The 25,828-nt window shown below is 37.5% G+C and overlaps 1 protein-coding gene across 2 annotated transcripts in view; it reads right to left on the bottom strand.

Annotated features, from left to right (window-relative positions):
• LOC150109823 (SLIT-ROBO Rho GTPase-activating protein 1-like) overlaps window positions 1-23,660 on the bottom strand; it is a 564,129-nt gene extending 540,469 nt beyond the window's left edge. For both annotated transcript variants that reach the window (XM_090396844.1, XM_090396869.1), the window contains exon 1: window positions 23,408-23,660. In XM_090396844.1, the coding sequence (XP_090252970.1) occupies window positions 23,408-23,480 (73 nt within the window). In that variant the 5' untranslated portion in view covers window positions 23,481-23,660. The remainder of the gene's footprint in view (window positions 1-23,407) is intronic.
• Window positions 23,661-25,828: the final 2,168 nt, after the last annotated feature.

The following is a 25,828-nucleotide window of genomic DNA, read 5'->3' as shown; positions in this document are numbered from 1 at the left end:
TGGCCATATATGTAGAATGAACGATGAGAGGAAAATAAAAATGCTGGTGTTTGGAATGACTGAAGGAAAGAACAAAGGAGGAAGACCAAACAGAGAATGGGGCAATGACATCGTCAAATGGTACGGAAACTCTATACACAAATTGAGTCATCTCGCACAAAACAGAACGCAATGGAAGAATCATATCAAGATGGCAGCAGACACCTACGGGCATTGAACCCACGGTTGTTGATGATTTATGAAGTGCATCGATGTTGCCCACACTTTAAATTGTTTGGAATTTACCAAACGTACTACAATTTTACAAGGATGTGTAACCAAATTACTACTGGTGTATATATATATATATATATATATATATATATATATATTAAAAAAACCAAAAAAACATTAGTAACTGAAATTTCCTGAAGGGGTTTAAGGGATAAGCAGCAAAAATGTTTCAGAAAATATTAATACTAAAATAAAACCCTGTTATTGTCAATTCCATAATTTTCCATTCTTCACATAATGCTTATTAAACGCCATTTTGAATTTTCTTCTCATTCTTGTGAAAATTTTAACTCTCAGAATATCAATAATAAGAATTTGTCGCTTTCACGGATGTAGAAGCTTGTTTGTATAATGCGGTTAAAATATCCAAATAACATCCCTGGGTTTTTGTTGGTGAATGGCATTAAAGGTTCCACTATTGTTTTTGAGCGCTTATAAAAAAATTACTGCGAAAAGTTCGAAAAATTTGTACGCTGGAAGTTTAGCTGTCTGAATATTTCCAAATGAGCAGTTAGTGTTCTTTACAAGTGAAACTAATAGTATGAAACGTGGCCTACCATGAAACTCAGAGAATGCCACGCCACTTATCTCTTAAATCAGTGGATAGTAGTTGATGATTTTGAGAATCTAAAAGTTTACTTTTAGTTTTTTTACTTTTAAGTAAGAGTGTGGTTAACAAGGGAGTAGATTTTTTGGTTGGAGAGTGGTGAACGAGTGGAATGCGTTGCCTGACTCAGTTGTGAGCGTTTCGTCTGAATAATGGATAATTGGGTTCTCCTGCAAGGAATCTTCGGGCTCATGGAGATGCCCGTATAATTTTCGGCAAAGAATCGTTACTAAACTATAACCCGCAAATTCAAATTCAAAAAGTGGTCCGTATTGGCCAATTTGCTGTATCACTTACGGTGATTCTTAAAAGTATGATTGATTCCTTGCTGACAGAAAGAAGATGCGTCAACAGATACCATGGTGCAGTTCCTTTATAAAAAAAAAACAAAAAGGATCAACTTACAGCCTTTGAACAGAGTGCAAAGCATTTCGAAACTTTTAAATAAAGACACAAGGGGGAGGTGGCATTTCTTCTTTTCTTTAAAGTACAAAATATTTGGAACTAGGAATATCTGATGTAATGTTCTATTTAATAACTAACTTTTTTGTTTGCTTTTGTCCAAAATACAGGCTTACATGTTTCATTTTTCCCCCAGAATCCTAAAAGCTTACAAACCTATATATTTTAGTAGAGTGGATAAACAAAATTATTTAATCTGGGTTCCATTTAGTTACTTTCCTTTAGAGTTCAAACTACTTCAGCTCTCTTAATAAATAGGATGTTAATCTCAAACAAGCGAAGAAAACCAACTGCCACTTACCTTGAAGATTACTTAAGGAGTTAAGCAATTTACTTTGCGAAGAGTTGGTTAATTATGATTTTTTTTTTTTTAAATTTAATTGCAACGCAGAACCGTTGCTAGGATATATGCCACCGCTTGCCCAATACTATTTGGCTCTCCCTAAATTCAAGAAAATATATAAAATAAAAAAAATATTTTTATGGTAAAGATACAATTTCGCCGGTTTCTACCCCCCTTCAAATGTAGCTCATAAGCAATGCCGTAGCTGCTTAATAGGTTACGATCCCCTTTGCAAGATTCCATTAACGAAAGTCCAGACGATATTTCATCACTTGAAGCGAGTCTCACGAACTTTTAAAAGCGAACTTTTTTTTTTTTTCTTTTTTTTTTTTTTTTATTAATGAACGAAAGCTTAAAAGAAAATTTAACTTTTGCCCACAACCAAATCATCTCTTCTGCTGTTCTTGCTTCTTAGGAGACAAATTCATAGTTATCTGAGCTGCTTCCTCGAGACATAATTAAAGAACAGAAATCTATTCAAGGTGAAAACTAATCTTATTTAATAAATTAGTACGAATGTTGGGCTCTGTTCAATCTAAAAAATATGAAATTAAAATACATATCCCAAGCGTTTTATTTATTTAAAAATGTCTATAGATGAGGTGAAACATCCAATCCTGTGTGTTTTGGAGAAATTCCAAAACGCTTGTTCTCATTAAGTGGGAAAATGCAATGTGATAGTAAGTCAAGAATATATTATGAAGCAGGAAGATCATTGCATCATCAGCAAACACACACACACACACACACACACACACACACAGAGGACCTGCTGCACATCTGACCTACTACTACCACGTATGCTGCAGAAAAGCAAAAGAACTACCGACATGCAATGGAATCTACTTTCGAGATTACCATAGGATTAAGGCAGAAAGGATAAGCATTTTTTCCCGTTTGCTTAATTCAAAATTTCACTCGCTGATGAGAAGAATAAGCCCCCCGCCTCCCAAACACTCAGTATATTAAATGCATATTTGAACGTGTTTTACTGTGGCACTGCTTGTCGCTCCATGTTACTCGGCATCTCGGTGGCATTTGACCTTATAATTACTTCCGCAAAATATGGTACATTCAGGATCAAAGTAATTATTTTAGCGAAGGCTGCAGACGCGTGCAGGTAACGCGATGGTGTTCCACGAACAGGAAGACCGAGTAGTCACATTCAACCATTTAGCTAACCGACTTGCGCCGTCAGAGTTGTATAGTTCTAATTACAAGTGTCGATAGTGCAAGGGTATAAATCATGATGGCAGCTCTGCCTGCGCGAGCCGAAGATAAAAGTAATTAATCGAACAATTCATTAAATTTTTCAAGCGAGGCATTTCCTGCAACACGTTGGGTTCATTATTCAAGTCCTGCGTGCAACTAGTGACGTCATTGAAGGGAGCTCACGCCTAAGCGCCGTTGCCTCTGCTTTATATCAAACTTTTGGTAGTATGGTAGGTCTCGTCTCCGTGCTAAAAGCACTAGTAGCTGCTTACACCTATTTAGACAAGAATGAGGTTTCTCTAATGATCACGTCCCACCACCCTTAGAAAGTTCTGGATACCTAATAAGTCCATATTCATTGGAAGGGGTGGACTTGATGCGGTAGACAGTTTTAGTTTCCTGATGTAATACACGCCCTGCTTGTTGAAGGACTGATGTTCGCGAATAAGTTTCTCATTAAGCTCCAGAGCAAGGTTTTCAGATTATCTCACCTTTAGTCCACCTTGTTGTAAGACTGTTGTACTAACCATACATTTCGTGTATGGTTTATTTATACGCTTTATTTATATACGTATGCACACATACATATACATGAGAACAGTATGGAACTGGGCCAGAACATCAGTCAATATCCTATCGTGACAATTTCTGCAGCCATTTTTTTACTGTTGTCGAGGTATCCCTTCTCTCTTCTTATTTTACTCATCTGCCAGTTTTTAGTAGTGCACTGCTTTATTCGTGTTTATTGTTATGATTATTTTTGGGATACCAATTTAAAGCTACCATGGTATGACAACTGAGGTTTATTAAACAAGGCGCAAAACATGTCTTAAGTTATATATAAAGTTTTATATTAATTTAAGACATTAAGGTTTTGGCGCATATACTGAGTGAGTATATGCGCTATATAATTCAGTGTGTGTGTGTGTGTGTGTCTATATATATATATATATATAGACACACATACATATACACACTGAGTAATGCCTCTGCATTTCATCCCCCCACACGCTTTAGGAATTGCGTTATTATTATTTCCTCATAGCATAAAATGACAGCACAAACATTGTCTAGCCTTTTCTCTAAAAGAAATCCAAGATGGACTTCTTTCATCCTCCATTCCTATTGATGTCTTAAGTTGTGATTTTTAAGATTTCAAATTTTACGGTTATCGCTTCATTAAACATATTTTTATCTGGTTTTCTTTCTGAAAACATAATGTGCGTTCATATCACGTGATTCTCGCTACTGTTTCGCATCGCCCACCGTTAGCGCTGAATGAACTCAAAATTACCTTAATTCTGCTAATCATTATCAGAGCTGGTTGATGAACATTAAAACTCACATCTTGGGAAAAAAAAAACTTTCGCTTTGGTCTTAATCGCGAACTAATAACATTGCATGGAATTTAAGCTGCGTGAGGAAGTCGATATGAGGCCAGATTTTTTGTTTACATTCAATTCTGCTTAGAACATGGACAAAATGTAGTTTAGTGTGTTTCAAAAAATAACGAACAATTATCTTTAAGTCATCAAATCAGGATCAAGTAAGTTCTTGTTTTTTCCATCCTTCATTTGAAACATGAAAGTGTTCACTAGTTATCAGATTACCATTTGTGAACTGCATACGCAAGTTATCGGTCATTCTTAAAATGCAAGCTACTTGAGAAGCATTAATTCTGTTATTGCCGTAGCGTTGATCTTTTCCATAGCTAGAGAGCATATTTGTGAACCAAGAACTGGAAATTTAGTTTCAAAAATCACTAGGAAGCTCGGGTCATAAAGCATCCATGAAATCAATAACGCCTGCCAACCGCACTTGTTCTCAGAGCAAGCTGCATTCCGTTTCACCTTCGTGTCTCGGGTTTGCGAGGTGCACTGATTTTCGTTACAAGTCAGAACTGCCGTACGCTGCCAAGTCTTTTTTATTTATTTATTTAGTTTTCTTGTGCAGTCTTCATTAACTTATTGGTGGCAACCTACTCAAGGACGTAAGCAATGTACATGCACGACCCATCGTCGCAGCGGTTTACGAAGACAGGTGACGAGTGGGTGGGGTGCCGGTCACGTGACAGATTCAAAACACCCTTTCAAACCATGTACGAGAGTCGTCTAAAGGCTTCCGATTCTGTTGGCGGCCTGCATACTTGTACGCGCCGTGTTTACTTGCTAAGTGGCTCAGCAAGAGATCGCAAGTGGGAGGAAAGTCTTGCTGTCGTTTGTACTTGACCAAAAATAGATTTTTATCCTTGAACACCCACCTTGGGACTAGTCCTGTTGTCCTTTCTCTGGCATATACATACATTGCTGCCCGAGAAAAAATATACATATCCTTCAAAAACAATTAGCAGTGGATTTATCGTTCGATTCAGAAGAAAATATTTATATAAATTACAGAAACTGTCAATTCCAAATAACATAATTAATTAATTTCGTGTCCGCGCGGTTAGCCTAGTGGCTTTACGCTTCGCAATTATATGCCTGGGGAAGGAGTGTCCTGGGTTCGATTCCGTCGCCGACGTAAGGAGCTTAAGGATCTTCCTCAGCCATAGCCAAGTTAGCCGATCTTGGGTGTGGACCTCCCCCCCCCCCCCCAGTTCATCTGGGATTTTTCATCCTGCAAGCTGGCAAACTAGCCCCGTGAACACACGGCTCTACAGCCATAAATACTTAACCCCCCATGAGGGGGCTCAACTCGCCCCAATAGGGACGGGGGAAGGGAGGAAACTCCATATGAATAAATAAATTAATTAATTTCGTGAATTCTATATATCTTTCCGTATGATTTTGTTGTGCTACTTGTTTGACAAGAGCCATGTTCGAGTTTCGCCAGTTTCTCATTAATAACGAACTTGCACAGATCTTCCAACGCCCTCGATTCCACTAGAGATCAGTCTCGGACAATTTTTTTTTCAGATTTCAGGAACACGATATTTTATTTTGGTACTTGGGCAAACTGAACCGAACTGACAAAACGCGCAACTGCAGACATACCCGGCAAATTTAGGAGTATAAAAGAAGTGGTCCCATCTTCCTCGTTCCGATAATTCCCATGCTCATATTCAGTACTTGTGCTAAACAATAGGCCATCCTCTTGAGCAAAGAAATCGCCTTAGGCATAGACAATCCGAATTATTGTGAGAAAAATAACGCCTGAGAAAGCTGCATTTCGAAGTTACATTCCATCCTAATCTGCTTATATACAGAAAAAGGGGAGAAAAAAAAATGTTCACAAATTCACCATTCACTCGAAATCAATTAATACATATGAACGCTCGCAAATATCTATGAAATAGCCCCCCCTCCCTTCTTCGATTCAAAGATAGAAAGACAACAGACTACGAAAATGACTCGCTTTCTTAGCGATGCATTGCAAGAGTCAAACCTTTCATCCAAAAGTGAAGAAATGCGTAGCGGGTTGGGATTGCCCTTCCCCTATGGCTGATAAGTGAGTGGCCAACGAGAACGAATGAAACAGTCTTACACTTCCTTATTAGTTCTTTCGGTATGTAGAGGTTTGGGAGCTCACGATTTAGGGATAGCTGTGATCATGTGAACAGAAGTTCACAGACGAATCCAAGTGAATGCAATCGAAGATTATGCATTTTTCGAAACTTTCTAATAAATAAAAGAGCACCCTGGCTCAGCCGGATTCGATGATGCCCTTTGGTTGGAATGACCTGACTCCCAGTCGTGCCAATCAAGTTTCCTGAAGAGGAAACTTGATGGATACGAGCATAATAATAACTGCAGGTTTATAATTTTACAATAAGCACGAAAACAGACACGCTTTCATAGTAAAATTACATCCCCATTCCAATTATGGAAAGACTGAAGTACTTTTGACACGTAATTGACAATTTAAATGCATTAATTTGATTAAAAGTAAACAGAAAACTCGCTTCTTAAACCATCAATAAATATTCCAATTGCATTGCAGGTATTCAGTTATTTCTTGCCCATTCACACAAGTGGCGTTTAAAGTTAACAATGCGAGTAGGTCGCTTCATGTCCGTAAATCCTCGAAGCATCCAGGGTCGGAATTACTCTAATGTGTTTTATTCGAGGTGAAGGTCTCGGTCGGCTGCCCCACTGTCTTTTTACATACAGGCTCGGGTCGGTCTTTTGCATTGTATAGTGTTGAGTGATGTAGAAAGTAATCGTCGCCACCTTAAGTGAGCTTTTTTTCTTTTTCTTTTCTTTTTTTTTTTTTTTTTTTTGTGATTTCAAGACACAGTTGGAGTTGTGAAAAATGAATTGCGTTACAATCAGCAATGAACACATCAAATTCTTTACAAAGTATAGTTGCTTTTATATCTACTGCTTACTTTATATCACGACAACAATTTTTTGATTGTTTTCTGAAAATGCCATAATCGTACTTTTTAAGTACTCTCAAGGAGTGTGATAAGCCGATACAGTTAATGTATCAATTAATACTTTGAATTAACTGCGATTGAAAGTTTAAAAAAGTATGTTTTTAAAACGAATTATTTTTAAAATATAATTGCGAGGAAATGTTTTTCACCTCCCAATTTGACGAGTGCAATGAGAAGAAATAAAATTTAGCCATGGGATTATGTTTCACCACATGTGTCAAATATGAGTAATGGAAAGATACAAGACAAATCTCCCAAAATATACCTCCATTATGTTGATATTTTCCTCATCTTGCCAGCAACCAAAGAAAAATTTATTTCACTGATTAATCCCTAAAATACGCCTCTCATTTGGAAGAGGAAAACGAGTCGCTTCTGTTCTTTGATGTATTAATTTCAGTCCCAAGAAAAACAGATTAATATTTGCACTACTCAAAAATTGATTTTTGAGTAGTGTCAATTTTAAGCAGAGTCAAAAATCATTCACATTCTGCATCTTATAATTATCGAGCCAAGAAACCAGGCATCATAAAACCCCTTCAAAGATAACGTGTGAGTCATATCAAGTGGCAACAAGAGAAATTAAGAAAATTTATTTAAGAGACACTGGTATTAAAAAATGTGATTATAATTTTAAAATAATAACATCCTCAAAAAAAAAAACGACTTCAACAGTCAAGAAAATAAAAACTACAAGAGTTTTTATCATTCTACTATAATCAACAGACGAATTAGCTGTAGCTCTGTGGTCGTTTTTCTTGAGTTTACGGGACGAAAAAGTCGAGTTTCCTGGAGAGAAAAAAAAAAAACGCTTTTCCGTGTCAGAGATGATCAACACGAGAACTGGTCAAAGAAACGCTTAGAAAAAGTTCCTCCAGTCGGTGTCTAAAATAAAACATGCAACGCTTTTTCTTTGGGTGGCCTAGCGCTGTGGATGCAAACTTCACCTCTACTGAGTTTACAGAAACCTCTTGCCAAGAGCAGTAATAACAGTAAATAAAGTGAGATTAGCACCTTTATTTTTTTTTATTTGTTTCAATAATTTAAATGAAACCTCCGTTTTTATTATTACAGTGATAGTGAGGTGCATCGGATTATTTTGTCGAGAATAACAATCCAGGGTATCTGAGAGTTTTCGTTTTCTGGCGCTGAGGCACGAGAGAGAGAGAGAGAGAGAGAGAGAGATGTCAGGTCTTAATGAGAGCATTCAGTTTGAAAAGAAATGGCAAATCTTTGTGTCTTTGACAAGAATCAAACGCTTAGTGCTTTTCACTGTCCCATTGAGTAATCCAGAATTGCAGCTATTAATCCAAATTTTCATTAAGTTGCTTACATTATAATCTAAGTTTTGATCATGAATGATCAGAATTCGAAAATAGGATTTAACAAAACTGACGACATTTTCGTGAAACTTAAGTGGCGTTTTAGGCGACACGCAGCAAATTAACGCACCGATTTATTTTGATTTGAAAATCACAGTTTACAAATATTGCATTCGAACATACTTTGGGACAGCCTAATTTAGAATGAAGTATACCTGTGGAGCACATCTCTCTCTCTCTCTCTCTCTCTCTCTCTCTCTCTCTCTCTCTCTGGAAGACTGTAAAAGCTAACACCAGAGACCACAGGATGCTCGCGGAAGAGTAATACTAAAATCTTGGCACGCTTTGATGTAGACAGTCAGGGGATTCAATGATTCTCTGAGGGTTCTGGTTAGCAGTGCAAAAAGTGATACATGAGTCTGCATCAGTGAAGGCAATCAGAAGCATAAACAGCATGAAATCAAGACTAGTTAGTAGAATTAAGGAAGTCTATAATGTGGAGCGATGAATCACTACGCTTATCTGTGATCAGATGTGCGAGTATGAAGGACATCTGGAAGAATGCCTCATTCGATCATCCAAACTGCGAGGATTGATGGATGAGGCCCAATGGTCTGAGGCTTTCTCATGATATGTGCTGATCTTTGTTATATACCGGAGGAAGATCAAGTTTTCTAGGCCTAATGGCCACAGAATGTTTCAGATGTTACCAAGCTGCAAAATATTTTCTAAAACATTAATTATTAAAATAATTAAGTATAAATATAGATAAATACATATGTAAATGTACGTCTCTGTTTATATTTCGTTTTTAGGATAAACACAGTAAAAACCAAAGTTCCTTCGAGAGCCGCATGAAAAACACCTCTCGATACGTAATTTGCTATAATTACTCCACCCTGAAAGACGAATATAGCGAACTTTTGGTGATGAAATGTTTCCCATATTAATGGCGGCTTTACAAGGTCAACATGACAATGTGCCATGTCATATCGCAATAAAATAGAATCAATAGAATAGTTTCTATTTCGATATTTAATAAAATACTCGAAATTGAATGTAGGGCGGATCCACTAGCAAACATGAATTGGTAGTAACACTGAATAACAGTCTAATACTTGGCTCATTATCGCAAACTAGTTGAGATTATGCTCAGAAGGGTGGAAAGAGTTAACAGAGCCAGGGGAAGCTTTATCCATGCACTGGTACGCAGTTAGGGTACTCTGAAATATGTTGCTGGATCAGCATTTATTACACCACAGTGTATTTAATAAAAATGGTGACGTTCAAATTTTTTGAAAAAGCAATTAAGGTAAACCATTAAAAAATCTCCAGTAACAATGTTTATTTTATTTAACTTACACGAAAATCAAACATAGTGATGGTTAAGTCTTTTTCAAAACAGACTGAGCTGTTACTTACTATGGTTTTCTAAGTGTTAGTTTCAAAACCAGCAATATCTGCTGGTTTTTTTAAAAAAATTCGGTTAGTGATCTACCAGGACGAATTACGTCATTTACGCAACATATACCTACGAAGTAGGTTGGTCATTGGTGTACGCGATGTGGCATGGGCGAGACTTGCGTTTAACGTAACTGCCTAACCTACAAAACACATGTCACGTGTTTTCCTGCATTGGCTGTTTTGGCATATACGAATTACACATTTGATAACTTTTAGCTCTTTTTATTGTTTTCCCATAATTGTAGAAAACAAAATCCAACAGGGAAAGTGAGGAGGGTGGAGTAGTTGTATTTTATTTGAATATTCTATCCAAGGCCACCGATTGTCACATGCCATTCCAGCTTCACGCATTCCTTTGTTCGCGGATGACGTCACATTCTTGGATTACCGAATGGGTTCAGGGAAAACAGACCAAGGTTAGGAGTGGCTTAAGAGAGAAACCGTTACAAGTTATCTTTCTGTGGGCTTCTGGTGTCTGGATGAGATCTGAGCCAGCGAAAGAGAAAACTGTTTTTGGATACGCTACACCACGAGATGGTGACAGTTTAGCGGCAGTAATGAGAATTAAGGATTATAGAAGACGATGAACGGCTGCGAGTGCTTTTGTTCCGAAATAAAACCGATAAACGAGGCATGTGACGTTTGTTACCCTGTCAGAGTTCGGGATCAAGGTTCAAAGGTTACAGTACATGCGACACCATCTGCGTTCTCTAATTTCGCCGATCCTTAATCTGCTTGAATGTCTCGACTTCGTCAAGTAATGCTTGGGGTGTTCGTCTCCCTAGCCGATCGTGGGGTAACAGCTGGGTGGTGTTCCACCACTTCCTACGCACGAACAAGTAACCAAGCGAAGGGTTTACGAGGGGCGTCGTATTCTAATTAGTCTGCACGTACATTTGCTTTCCTGTCATTATGCCTTACGCTATTCGACATGACTCAGGAGTCGCGTCGCAATCTATAAATGACCTCAGAATTGCGGTAGAAAGAAGAATGCATGCCCACCATTAGAAAATAAACGCTAGTTATTGAGCCGAAGAGCGTTAGGATACTTAAAATTTTTATTTAAAATTAAATTCACGCCAAACGTGGCGTTACATGTTGAAATATATGAACGAGTATAAATTATAGGAAAAGTATAATAAAGCCCCAGAAATTTAATTTTTTTTTCTTTTGAATTAGCGCTTTTCACGTTGACTTCCTCAAAGCAGACGACAAAACGGTCAACAACAAATTACTGCTGATTACTCAGAAGGGTAACAAATTACAATTTATTGCGTATCTTAAGTATTAGTAAACATATATCTACACAAAGGAAAAGAAAAACATAATTTATCGCATTGGCGATAACTAAACACATAGGTGGGCACCCACAATTTTCTGGTATGGCTGGTCGCGGGAACAGAGCTCATTCTCTCCTTTCAAATCCCACAGTGGACTTGGATGGCTTTAAGTGGATCGTGTTTGGTCGCGGGTTATCTGACTCTTGCCCACCTATGATACTAACTTATCAGAAGTTCACAATATTTTGTGGGTGAAATTATCATTTAAAACATGCAAATTTCATCGTGCAATCGAATGTTTTTCCCTCCATTCTTTCAAAATACGAAGGTCGATCACATGAAGGTTTTAAGCAGTATCGGGTGGTGCTCGTGCAAATTATTCCGAAGGAATAATGCACCATTATAAGAACCTTCATAACGGATAGCGGACACGAAAGAATTCGTTCTGACCTCGACGGTTTATCTTGCGATTGGAAAAATCTGGAATTTGAGGAGGAACCATCCGTCAAGAAAAATATTAAAAACCGCTTTGAATTCGAATCTTTCCAACCGAAAGATGAGAACGACATCCTGTAGTTCGGTCCTTCCAACTGCGCCACGGAATACGATTTCCACACAACAGGTGAGGTACACCTGCCCCTATTTTGTAACCTCGCGATGTCAATAGGAAATGCTTCATCAATTATGCGTGTCAACTGCAATAGGAATGGATGACGACACCTCGCTTGACATATTTGCATTGCGACTTTTCTCTTTAAATATCGCATTATCTGGTGAAATCCTTTTCTGCTCCCTCTGTACTGTGTAAACTTGAAGTCACCGCTAATTACTAAATGTTTAAGTCGATTTATTCATGTAAAGAAGCAGAGGGTTCTATTTCTTAATTATAAAATACATGCTGAGTATTTCTACTCATGAACGAAACTGAATTAATGTTATTGACTATGCAAGAAGAACTCTTACCTCGTTTAGTTATTATTGGTTGGTAGGCTGTACTCGTTATTTTCCTCCCATTATTTGTCATATCGTTTTTTTTATTCAATATTTTTGACTGTCGGTTGTATATTTCTTCTGTCATTCGTAAATTTGACTGCTTTGTGATCACTATGGCAACGACGATACACATTTTAATTCCGATTGTAAATAATTAAAAGATGGAAATGTACAATCATTTGCAATGTATTTCCTCTAACATATTGTGTTATCTCGGGAATTTTTTGTACTAAGACATCTGCGTACTTTGATTTGGTGTATATTTTACTTTTTTTTTTTAAAAGTAAATAATTCTAATTGCACATTTATAATTTTATTATTTATATTTGATTGCAAAATTTACATCATGCAGTTTTTTATTTTATTATTCTGGTTTCTGTCTTACTTTAATTGTTGTTTTTATTCGTTTAAGTGCTTTTCTAAAATACATCTGTTTGGTGTTCGTTGATTACAGCATGCATGAATTGCACGAGCGATACACGTGTAAAAGTGACGTGGCATCTATTTATGCCAGCTGTACTGCACCTCCCGCTAAAGTCGTACGCGTGGCAAATCTGGATGGAAATTCACGCTGCGATAAAACAGAATGAGAGTAGTATTGTCCAACGTATGATCACAAATAATATGAAGGCAAAAATTAAAATAACGCACAAATAAGAAAATAGCCATCACAGATCTACAAGATGTCTTGGTTTTGCTGGATAAACTCGTAGCACGTATATCAATGCTGGTGTAATCAGTGGCGAATTCTCCATGCTTGCTGCGCAAGCTCATTAATTGAGAAAGAAGTAATATTTATTTGTTAATAAATGCACGCATTTATAAGCATTCATTTAGGCTTTTATTTTTGTAGACAAAAGACGTCTCAAGCTTTGCGATACACAATGCAAAGCTTGAGCTTTGCGTTGCGAATTGAAGGCCGATGCTTGCTCGTCTAGTCAAAGCTACCTTGGCTTGCTTGGTTGTGTGAGCTTCCAGGTCCTCGCAGCAGCACTGCGATTTCATGCGCGCGCGCGCATAGCCATTTCCACTCCCTTCACGTCGTCTTAAACACAGGCCATATGCAGTCAAAGTAGCTCTGGCCAGTGAGCTTCAGCCAGCCTTTACAAGTGTGCGTGTTGCTTGAGAAAATTAAGTTACAACCAACTTTTTATGACGATGTTATTGACCAGTTCATAAAGAACCGTAGGGTAGAATTTGCATTCAAGTAGCTAAGTTGAAAAAGATAGAATATCATTTGTAATATAAATGTTGCATTTGTATGATTAAATGTACATAAATTTCTAAATATAATTTTAAATGGTCAGTAATTTATTATTCCGCTAATCAGACTTCAATCATCCCTGAATGATAACAAGAGCAAGCGTAAATTTCAAGACCAGCATTCGCTCGTGGATGTAATGGATTGAAATTCCACGGAAATTTACCTTAGAGTTGACGTAACCCTTAACCATCCCATTTTGAATTAATTGATAATGAAAAAAAATAATAAAAAAAAAGGCTTCGATTACAATGAGAAATAAACTTGGCAATAAACATTATTAAAGGGGAGAATAAGAAATCTTTGTTGTTTAGCGTAAATGTTTGGTAAAAATAATGGGTATTTATTATCCTACTACTTTTTAATTTATTACGAATAGTGTATATATTTATTCAGGCCAATATAAATTCAATTCATTGTATGCGCATGTCGCGTCTCCCTATCAGAACCTCAGTGTCGTGTATAGCCTTTGGCTTATCTTAATAAAACCTTCAGTTTCATTAAGATAAAGTAGCATAGGATTTGAAAAGTGAATCATTTTCATTATTTAAAAATTTATTCATCTAATATTTAGCAGGTTATTGAGCTCAGAGATCCTCCAATCGCATCTATTCATGATGTGGGTAGATTTGTACAATGTTTGGGTTACTGCTTAATATTAGAATGGCAAGTATCGGTTAAAATTACAAATGCATCTTCTTTACTGGATTGGTTACTGAACGTTACCTACCCATCTATGCGCAAATAATTAAAATCTTTAAGACAATAATTTGTATTCATTTTGTTGTACGAAAACTGTAAAACAATGTCTTTACAGTTTGCAGCACACAGATTGGGAATTAATATTCAGATTCCCGCTTGCATATTCTCCAGTGAACGAAAATTTTAAATTAAATATCAGTTAATAAGAATGATAATAAATATCTATTATTGTTATAAACGATACTTGAAATAATTTAAAAATAATTGTTAAACCATTCAAAAACATCGAAATTGAAGCTTCTACAAATGACCGAGAGCTTACACATTCTTTAGCACGAGAGTTGCCTTGTTATTGAACTACTTAAATATATTTATTCAAGCTGATATAATCTGTGGACGCTGACGTCCATAGATTCACTCTTTATTAGCACTTTTGATTAATTGGACTGACAGCTATTAATTGTTCCGCATTCAGAGTCATGCCTGGTCTCAGAAGATATATTTATTCGATTTTACGTACAGACAGAGCGTTTAGTTATGAAAAATTTAACTTAAGAGTACTAACGGGTGATTTCTTGGTATTGAAGAGGATATCTTTGCCGGAGAGTTTCCAACTGGTCTCTGGTGAAAGATTTCAAACAGTAGTCAGGCCAGTAAAAGTATAATAAAAAAAAAACAGGCCTTGTAATTAGTAGGAAGACGCCAACTTTCGGGTTAAAAGAAAAGGTGTTGGCTCCCGATTAGTTTCAAAATTTAGTTTCAAAGAGAATTTTTTTTTTTTATCATTTGTTTTAAAATAAAAATTGATTACCATGTCCGTTAATGACAAAATGAAAACCGTATTTAGCTCTTTAAATCTGCGTAGCCTTGAGTAGAAATTAATATCCTGCTAACGATATTCATCGATGAATTGTCGCACGAGCTGTAAATTACGTCACAGATGCGGTTCTTTGGATATTTTGCGAATCCTTAAACAGTCTTGTGTCCCTGGTTGGTGGATTGGGGAGAAGTTAAGTGAAACAAACCCTTAGTTTTCAGACTGGTGAATGCTTTCTATGCCGTACATCAGGGCTGATCCGAGGGCCGCATTAAAAAAAAAAATTATCCGAGGGCCGCATCACAATGCGTATATAGTAATTTGGTGAGCAGCAGCGACACAACCTCGAAAGCTGAACAAACGAACCACACTAATTGCGCACTAATCATGCGCTCACGTTCTCCGTGAGCGCTCGGAGCATGCGCGTTTGAACAAAACAATGTAAGAACGCTTCTTTGACACATCTAATATTTGAAAAACACGTGGGTATATAGTGATGTAAAAGCACCAAAGAAAATTACAATAATCGAGATTATCGATTAGTGATACAATTAAAATATCAAACACGCATTCGATTGAAACTGTCCTTTTATTTTTTCGCTCGTGAAAATCAAAATCCACAGGAGCCCCGCGGGCAGTGCTTTGGACAGCCCTGCTGTATATGATTTTTTTTTTTTTTTTTGGGACTAAATTCATAGTTACCTCTCTTATTTACTAAAAGGAACTTGCATCTATCTCGCATACTTCTCGAAAAATCTTCAATGAAGCCCTTCTATATATATATATATATATATATATACACACACGAGAAAAAGGGGATTTTATTTCTATCCTCTTTAGAATTTAAAAATGACCTTCCTAATAAGGGGTTGTATATTTATTTATTGTTCTACGAACGTATTATATAATTTGCAACTTTCATTTGTTGGATATTTGGGGTGCTTATCAGTACGGATTTCATTTGTATCACTGGGAAATTCAATAGTGCTTGTGTCCTCCCTGTATGTACTAACTAATTTGTATGTCGATTAGCCAATTATTACGAACAGTCTTCGATGTTTGTACACAAGTGGAACCATTCTGATGATTAAAAATCTTTCTTAATGTTACCGATAACAGTACCATTTCTGTTGTTTCATTTAAAATTCGGAAATGTTTAATATTTTAATTAAACATTAACACTGATTTTATTCTAATAATATGAAAAACAACCAATTTGACTCTCTTACGTAAGTGTAAACATCTCGCTTTTGATCTAAATAATGTTACACTGTTTATATATATATTCGTTTATTGTAATTTTTGTAGTCACACTTCTGTGCGGCAATAAATCGTGGGCTAATACGTGTCTGAAAGATCGGCTATTTATTGTATCACCGTTCGTATGACCAAGTGTTCTCCTTGTAGCACTCATAAACAACTTTAATCTCTGCCCGTACTGTCTCACGACGGTAAGTTGTTGACCTGAACGTCATGCTGCCTCTTTTCACTTCGACTAGTCTGTCGCCGGAGGTCCGCAGAGATGCCAGGATGATGAGCTAAAAATAGAACTCCTACAGATGAGCCGGCACGTGAAACAACTGGACCAGCGGGACGAAGCACATCTTGTCGTCACAGAGATAAGACAGCTTTGCAGTTGTCTTGAAATGTGTAAGATTTATTTTTACTTTTTCTAGGACTGGGGCAGGCCTGCTAGTTCTGATGGTTTTAAGTGCAGAATCATCTTCTTGCTCTGGTAATTGCTGTGATAGTAGAGCATTTGAATAGTATAGATTAATAGTAAAGACCACAGCGATATTTGAGTGGAATTCTATGGGATGAGAAAGATGCTATGAGAGGGGATGAACAACTCTTATAACGAAAGATTTATAAGGCATTCAGGTCGTACTACTACACCACGATTGTAAAAAGGTATTTTTCGAGAAGGACCAGAATTAAAACTACTTTTAAAATGCGAGGATACGATTCAAGACAACATTTGCCAATTTAATTACATCCATCATGGAAAGATAATGTGTTTTTCTTTACCAAAATCATTCTTATTATTTTTCTGAAAAACTTGATCTACCACCCAGCAATTCCGTTTATTTCGTATTCTCGGCGATACGCTATTTATGCTTTAAAAAAATCCTGTTTTTCTTGGTGCAAATTTCCCAGAGGCAACAGCTAGCCTACAAGTTTCTACTGACCAAAGTTTATTCTTTAGACGCCAAATTTCATACTTCGTCTCTCCACATTTCTTGATAACTCGTATCTCACATGTATTTTTATGGAAAAAACTTATAACTGCGTACTGTTGTATGCCGAGTAGAAATTTCAAATAGCTAGAATTTCTAACTTGCTTTAATTCATCAAAACAGGTGTTTTTAACATTCCCTTTCTGAACTATATAACTAAGTATTCCTCACCCTTTCAGATTCAGCTTATAAGATTTATTTTATTTATATAGCGAAACTGGAATTATTTGTTGTCAAGGTAAAGCTGGAAAATGGAAAAAAAATCAGTGCACGAATACTGATTTTGAGTTTGGATAGCAAGTCGAGAGGATATGTTATTCAAACTTTTGCTTGCTCATGCAAGGGTAATGGTATACCCAAGTATGAGTAAAGCAAAATTTTCTATGTACGCGTAAGCGTAGTGGATGTAGAGTAATTCATCTTTTTTGGGGGGGGCATTTCGGTTAATTAGGGGGGGATGATTATGACTGACATCCATCATTAGGTGGATGTCAATCGGAATTTCCTAATAAATATGGAGAATTGAGTTAATCACAAAATGAAACCATGGAAAAGCTAGATTTTTAAAGCAGAATTACAGAACCCTGAGGAGTATCCCATACATTGTTATGTATGCAATGTGTGAGATAAACTGAGTGTTTTGAAAAGTGATCAGTGTTAGAATCTGCAGGTTAATGCCAATTGATTTAAATGAACGTTGACATGCAGTTTTCGCTGTATTATTGCTGGTACTTCGGTCGCATTTTGCATCCCTCAGTATACGTTGATGCTATAAGCAGTTGACCTTCATCCCACTTCTGAAGCGTTTTATGTCCGTTTCTTCAATGGCAGTTAGAACATTCAAATTCAGTTTTTTACAGATAATACTGCGTGATAATTTAGGCAACTATTCTGTTTGTGTATAGTCACTTGAATCTTAACTAGTAAATAAATGTCAGTCCCCAATCAAGAAAAGTGCAATTTTAATTTTCGTTGCAGAATCAAATCAGTTGCTAGCGATCCTGAATGAAATGCCGTTACTTTCAGTCTGATCTGCAGACGGTTCATCCAAATGCAAAATTTTATTTTAAGTAAAAAGTGCATGCGAATGAATCATCGTGTCTTTAACCTGAGCTAGCATAAAACTGTCGGCCAGCATAATGCGATAAATTGCTTGTATCAGATTGATTCTAAGACACTCCCAACACCACCTCACCGCACACTACAGACTGCCATTCAAGAAATTCGGGGTGGTCTCATTTATCTCCAGTGGGAGGGAAGTGCCACACTTATGAACCACTGATATTAACGTCTCGCATTGCTCTTCCAGGAGCGTTGTCATTCTTGGAGAAGGATAAAAATGTTTGTCCACTTCCTTGGGCACTGTTAAGACAGTATATCTTAAGCCACTCTCTGCTTCTACTCGCAAGACCAGTGACGTCTTGTTTTCGTGTACTGCAGGTATCTTTCCTTACACTTCTCTTATCGATCTGTTTCGGCTCCACCTTAAGCAGTTTCTGGCATCACTTTAGCTCTGTGTTCAATCATTTCCAACACATTCTCAAAAGCAATTGACAGCCTTTCTTGACGATACACGTCACAATAGAGAAGAGGATGTAAATAAATAAATAAATAAACAAACTGGTACTTTTTTTGTTTTGTTTGTGAACGTTCTCTCTCTCTCTCCCCTTCATTAAGGAATAGTTTCTTTTCCTTAAGAAAGGATTTCAAACATTAATTCGTATTTCCTGTCCTTTGCTCCATTGGCATCAGAACCTATGGCGTATAGCCGTTGAACTACGAGAGACGCAGAGAGAGCTTGTTTCACAAGTTCCACATATGGGCAACACGTCTAAACAGGATTTTTCTAATCTGTTGATGTCTGTTACTCTCCTACCTCCGTGGTTATTTGAAACTAGTACCGGGATGCATCACGGGGAGGAAGAGAGAGAGAAAGAAGAACATACCTTTACCAACTCTTCGCTCGTGGATAATACCAAGGTCAAAGACAAATCAACCTACGGAATCCTGTTCTTTCCTTCCCAATTGCCACCTACTAGAGAGATGCATATTGCCCTATTCATTTACAATGCAAAAAATGCACTTTGGTTGCTGAAATAAGTGTTTTGTAAATTTCTATTGTCTATTTGTTCAGATAAACCATCTTATATCCCTCAAGCTATCGCCTTGTGTTGTATTCTGATACTCTATTTTTGTATTTTAATGTTTGATTTTTACTTGAAGATGCACGTCGTTTATTTAAATATAGGGTATGACTTGACTAAATGCAGTAGAAAGAAATTGATTCATTAATAATATTCGTCGTAAGGACATTTCATCCAACCAGGTAGCAACACCTGATAAAATAAATTCTTTTTTTTCAAATAAATGGAAAAAGTACATTTTCTGTTTAAATAGTTTTATACTTTTGGTAATATCGTAGGCGGAAAAATATCACTTTCGCGAGGGAATAAAAATTTACAAAATTTCATACCCGAATCAATAACACAAGTGTACATTTTTTTTTTTAAAGGAATTCTTCCAAAATTTGTTTAGATATTAAAAGAAATGTAAGAGTATAAAATTTTGCCTATGTAGGTTTTCTTGATTTCAATTAAGGGCATTTAAATTGAAGAGGGCATCCACGTAAACTTTAGGATTAACTCTAAACTTGCCAAAGAGGATGGCATCGCAGCATGCAGGGATCTTCACCATGGAAAGTTTAATTCGATAACTTTCGTTAAGATATGCAAATACGCATTCTGATCTCAAACAGTTGGGCAAATGGATCGTGGGAATAGTTGTCTGACCTGCTCAACCAAGGACAAAGGCCTGTTGTTCCTTCCCCTTCAAGCTGGAGGAGTAAAAAGTTACCTAGCAATCCCACGCAGATATAAAGCAGCGATGAACGAAACTAAGACCCTCGGAGTAGACATTTACGATATTGCTAATAATTAATGCTATTTGGGAATATTTTTCCGTTTCAAATTGTAAAGCTCGAACTTTCGCATGTGTGGTTTACTTAAGCGTGAAAACTTATTTGTCCTTGCGTAGATTCAAATCGTGTGCTGTCCCATAACATAACTTAATCCACATATTTCTCAGCATTTTCCTCCTCTAAAGCCATTAACTAGCTCACTTTTTTTTTTTTTACTCGTAGAGGAAAAACCGCAAGTAAATACACGAACTACTTATCATGCATATAAGGAAAAAGTTAAGATGCTTAAACATACTCTCTAAATCTTGCATTGTTTAGTTGACATCCGAGATGTCGTTTCAGACACATCAAGAAAAACGTTTTCACTCTCGCTATGTGCGCACTCGTCTATGAACAAGTTTAATCATTTTAAAATATTCCAAAACATAGCAGGATCAAGCATATTGTTCACTTCAAAAGTTGGGTCACAACCCTGCTTCCGCTTATTCACACGTACATACGGAAATATTTCGATATCCTAAGTGCTCTCTCGCACGTGGAAAATTTGGGAAAAGTTAACGGTTATGTTCAAAGACTTGATAATGGTGAACTTCTCTCTCGAATTAATAAATGTAATAAATATTTCGATTACTAATTTGCATGTTTGATATGGTTGATCGATTGGTGGAGCCCCTGCTACTAATGGCTCAGCAAAAAGTTAAGCAAGTTGGAGCGCGGTTAGTAGTTGGAAGGGACAATCGTTCGATGCTGTTGGCACTCTCCCTCGATGAGTCTTTGGACTCCCTGGAGGTGTCGCATAATAATAATAATATCTTCGCATTTCGCAAAATAAATGACGTACTAGTCATATATAAAAGTGACATGTTCACTTGTATATGTATATTGCGACTTCAAATTAAATTTCTTTTGGATATTCATTCAAATTAATTCGATTAAAAACTGTTTCTTTAAGACTTTCAGAGCCCATTGTTCGTTGGATTATACTTCACAAATGCTTTAATGGCTACTGCCGTTTTGTTTTGTGTTTCAAGCCAAAGCAGACAAGGCCCGTCTGTCTGCCTGTCTCTGGCAAAGGCCTGCGACCAACGCAAATCTTGAAGACGAGGTAATGAAAAAAAGGGTTGATCACAGTTTCCGATCAACTGACCCATGAAGGGTAACTGCGGCGGAGAACTATCCCTCCTCGCTCAGCTTCACTCATGACCTTCAATCGCCCATAACGGGAAGAGGGAGAGAAGGCGTCCTTATACAACGGGTAACACGGCCTCGCTTTCAAATAGTGTCGCACAGCTTTACGAGGTCAAGCAGCTTGGAACAGTCCCTACTCCATCTTCTCATTAAACAACCATCGACACCCTAATCTTCCCACAAGAACAGCTGCAAGAGTAGCACATCTCAAAATTGACATACACGCATTTGTTTGTTTTACGCATGCGTGGATAGGATAAAGTTTTTCTTGGCTGAATTATTTTTTTTTTTTTTTTGAAACACTTCAAAGTGTGGTCATGCATCGCAGACATCTCTGATACTGTGACTATGGAAATCTGGAAAGTCATCTTGCATTCTTTTCGCCTGGTGACGTCGCGACACATCTATAAGGATGATTTTCCGGTATCAGTGAAGCCTTGTGTGACGAAGTGTTTTTAGAAAGTATCGCGATAATGACGTATTTCTAGGAGCACGTGGGATCAGTTTTAAGAATGGCACAAAAGAGAAGTCTCTTGTTACTGTCTCCTTCCGTCTGTCTCTGGTTACTAGATTGTTTAGGGCCTTCCGTTTGGTTCAGGAACACCCCTCTTATTACAACACCGATTTGTATTCGCACATACATTCCTCAACTATAACTTCGACTCGAGGCATCACAATTAAATTTATCAAGGGTGTTTATTTAGGGAATGTCAGGGTTTTTAAGAAAGAAATAAAAATCGATTAAAAAAAAGATATTTATTATGTTGTTTTGTAAGACATTCTGTGCAAGAAAAGTTGATAATAGCTGAAGTCCATCATTCTTTTAACAGCGCAGTGAATTTTGATGAAATTAAAGGGAAAGATTGAAATTCGAGAAGCTTCCTCAGTGCTGAAAGTTAGCAACGATAATGAAAGAGCCAATAAGCTACAGAGATGAGAAACATCAGTGTTGTGCCCAAACAGAATCGAAGTTCCCTAATTAATTACCACACAGATTCAGGTAGCTAATATCGGACTAGCTGCACATGCCAGAACCCGAGTCGATCTTGTCATAAGGACGTCATACACAATGAATGCATAAATCGGTTCTTTAAAACTGGAGAAATGATTTTTGTGACTGATTGGGATCGTGTTTAAGCAATCTCGGAGAAGGGACAATTTTTATTGGGTGTTAGTTCAATTTCGAACAAATAATGATAATATGAAATAAAAAATAAAGATAATCAGGGTTCAGGTGCAACACCAGTAAAATTATGGCGGCATCTTCCTTTGATATCAATTCCGAAGTCTCGCATTTCACCCATTCTGAGGGGGGGGGGATTGCATTGTTAATATTTGTCACAAGCTCCCCTCAATTGGATTTTGTGAAACAATGAAAAGAAAAAAAAAGGATTTTGTTTTCGTTTTGTTATCAAATCATCAGAAAGGATGGTTGGCAATCGACTGTGTTTACCGGCATGGGATGGTGAACCACACGCAGGAAGTGACGACAGTGAATATTGCGTTTTTCGCCGGTAAAAACATCCGGGAAATACGTTCGCAATGTTCCCGCCATATTTGGCAGTGGACACATCCCCGGACGAATAACTTGAAAAGATCGTAATAAATAAAATAAATTAAGAGCGTTTCTTAACTGTGTGGGGCACGGAAGTTATTTCATTCCGTTTTATAAACGGGGGGAAGCTACAGTCAGAGTCATTGTTAAAGTAGCTCTCTCAGTAATACGTTCTCTCTCTCTTAATAACGTCAACGTTTAATCCTAAATACAATCGGCACTGCAACACCTTCGCGCAAGCGCCAACAGCAGTTCACTTCCATCTAAGTGGGTGATTGAACCCAGAACCAGTAAAAGAGAACTTGAAGTAACACTGCGGAAGCTACAAATCTACGTACACACGCACAGAATTCAGTACTGGTTTTAAATACCGCGACTGTCATAAGATATTCCTACCTTTGACCTGGGCGTCGAAGAATATGAGTATGTCCTTTTCTTTCTTCATCCCTTTCTTCTCCACTAAGGCCATTCAAATCGACACATACACAGAGGGAGAGTTACAAAAACTTCAGAACACGGACCTCAAACTGGAACATAGCAGACGTTCATAACAGAGCGGAACACACTACCCGGCTAGTTCATCGTTGGCTGTCGTCGCACTGACTAACGGACCTTACCCGCGCGCGCGCATGCCGCCACCGCATCCGCTTGCATCACATTGTAACGTCGAACGCCGGAGAGAGAGGGGGGGGGGACAAGAAGGAAAAGGAAGGAGGGAAATGGAGCTACTGTCGGTAAGACTGCCACTCCCCGTCTCTCCCACGCTGAGCTTCGCGATTCAGCTCGGTAAACTCACGGGACTGGCGGCTAAGTTTGCCTGTGGCGCAAAAAGCGGGGTAATAGTAAGCCAGTGAGACATTTTCTCTGCATTGAAATGACGGTTGGAAAGAAGTGTGTCCCGTGCAAATACAATAGCTCCGTACTAGTCGAGTGGGGGACCGAGAACAGAATAGGTTGCCTCTTCAGTGGAAGTGTTGCTACGATCAGAATGACATTTGAACCCCACGAAATTACAGTTTTGATGCTCTCAACGTTTTGTTTTTTGTATCCTGACCTGTCGGATTACAGTCCGTTTAATGCAGACCGATAATTTAATATACGGTATTTTTAGCAAATGAATAATTCGAATCCTTCAAACGAATCCTTCCCCCCACAGTTTCCTTTTCAGTTTTCTAATGGGGCAACACTGATCCCCACTTATCTCGTAACTCTTATTTTAGCAGCGGAATATGTTCCGTACTCTGTGTCACGAATTCGTCGCGGAGCATAAATAAATAAAAGCTGCAAATCGGTGTGGTGTGTACTTGATCGTCCACGAAACTGCTTGGCTTGAAGTAAATCTGCATCAACTAAGTAATAGGAAATTGCCGCACAAGAATCGATGGCTAACAGTAAGTTGACGGATGCCGGTGAAGTTACGGAAAACTAACCCACTTTTATCCCCTTTCTATATTCGTGAACAGAAGGGTTGAGGTCAATGTTCCAGTTACAGCTTAAGCACACATACCCTAAGAAATAAACCTAGCAAATACACTTGGTCTGTAGCTTCTCACCGCTTGGTCATCGGGACCTCTTTGAGCTTTGAAACTGGTTGGAGGCTCCAGAAAAGCTATAACCATAGCAACGGAAGGAGCTAAATGCTAAGTAGCTTCTTAACCCACTTACTCTTCTCATCCAGGCAAACTGTTGTAAAGGTTGGATTGGTTCCCCGCGTTGGAAATGACGATGGGTTTAACTGGGTGCAGAGGTGAGGGTGACAAGACATATATCGTCAAACAGACATGACCTTCGTTCCCCTTCACAAACTTATAATAGTAGTTTCCTTTAAAAATGTTATGGCTTATGTAGAAAGACATTGCGGACAGAAAGGCTTAACTTCAATTTTACCGCTAAATGTATTTACATTTTTAAATTCCATAAATTCATTTAAAACACGTTTTAAAATTTACCCCTGTAATTATAATCCAGTTTTTCCCGCAGAAAAGTCAGGTGATCACATCAAAAGTGCGATCAACTAAATTAAATGTCCTCATACTTTAGAGCGGTTCTGTAAAAAAAATGTGATCATTTGGTACCAAGGGGAGGTCTGTAGATCAAGAAGGAGTTAATACACTTTCTTAGGAAGCTGGGGGAGGACGGGAACTGGTTGTTTTTCTTAACACATTTAAAATCGCTGAAACATTCAACAACTGGAGACTATAAATGGAACGCAGTTACTGTTTTTTCATCAATTTCAAAATATGCAGCGTAGATATTATCGCATGTATTTTTTGAAGTAACAAAATTAAAATATCTGTTTAAACTTTGCATTTTTTATGGTAAATTACCGTGAAAGGAATTGTATTAAAAGTGCTCAAGAGAATTTAAGGTGTGAGATCATTTAAAAATGATCCAACTCTCCCACAATATTTCCTTTTTTTTATTTCAATAAAAATAAAAAAAAGGAAAGAAAAAAGAATCGCCTGGCATATAAATCCAATGTTAGAACAGAACTGTTCTCTGCTTTTTGACAGCTGGAAGTAATCGCTTCGATATTAGCAAGACCTAATGGGCTTTAATGGCGGCTTGAAAAGGGCACAGTTGGGAGCAAGATCGACCCGTCTGAATCGGCCTTAAAATTTCGATAATCGCCAACGTATATTTTACTATCGATAACTGTCACGTAATACTAGCGTATTATTCTTGATTTATTTGAACGATTTGGTCTTCATTTAAATCGACAGACAGTGCAATAGCTTATCGTGTGTTTAGGTCAATCAGGATGACTGCAATTCGTCTCAGAGTCATTTGTGGTCTTTGTGTTATGGACGGAGTTTT

The sequence above is a fragment of the Typopeltis vanoorti genome, chromosome 1, assembly GCF_054136105.1.
Source record: "Typopeltis vanoorti isolate ZY-2024b chromosome 1, IOZ_Tvanoo_1.0, whole genome shotgun sequence".
NCBI lineage: Eukaryota > Metazoa > Arthropoda > Arachnida > Uropygi > Thelyphonidae > Typopeltis > Typopeltis vanoorti.
The sequence above is the reverse complement of the archived record's forward strand: the minus strand, read 5'-3'. Positions and strand labels throughout refer to the sequence as shown.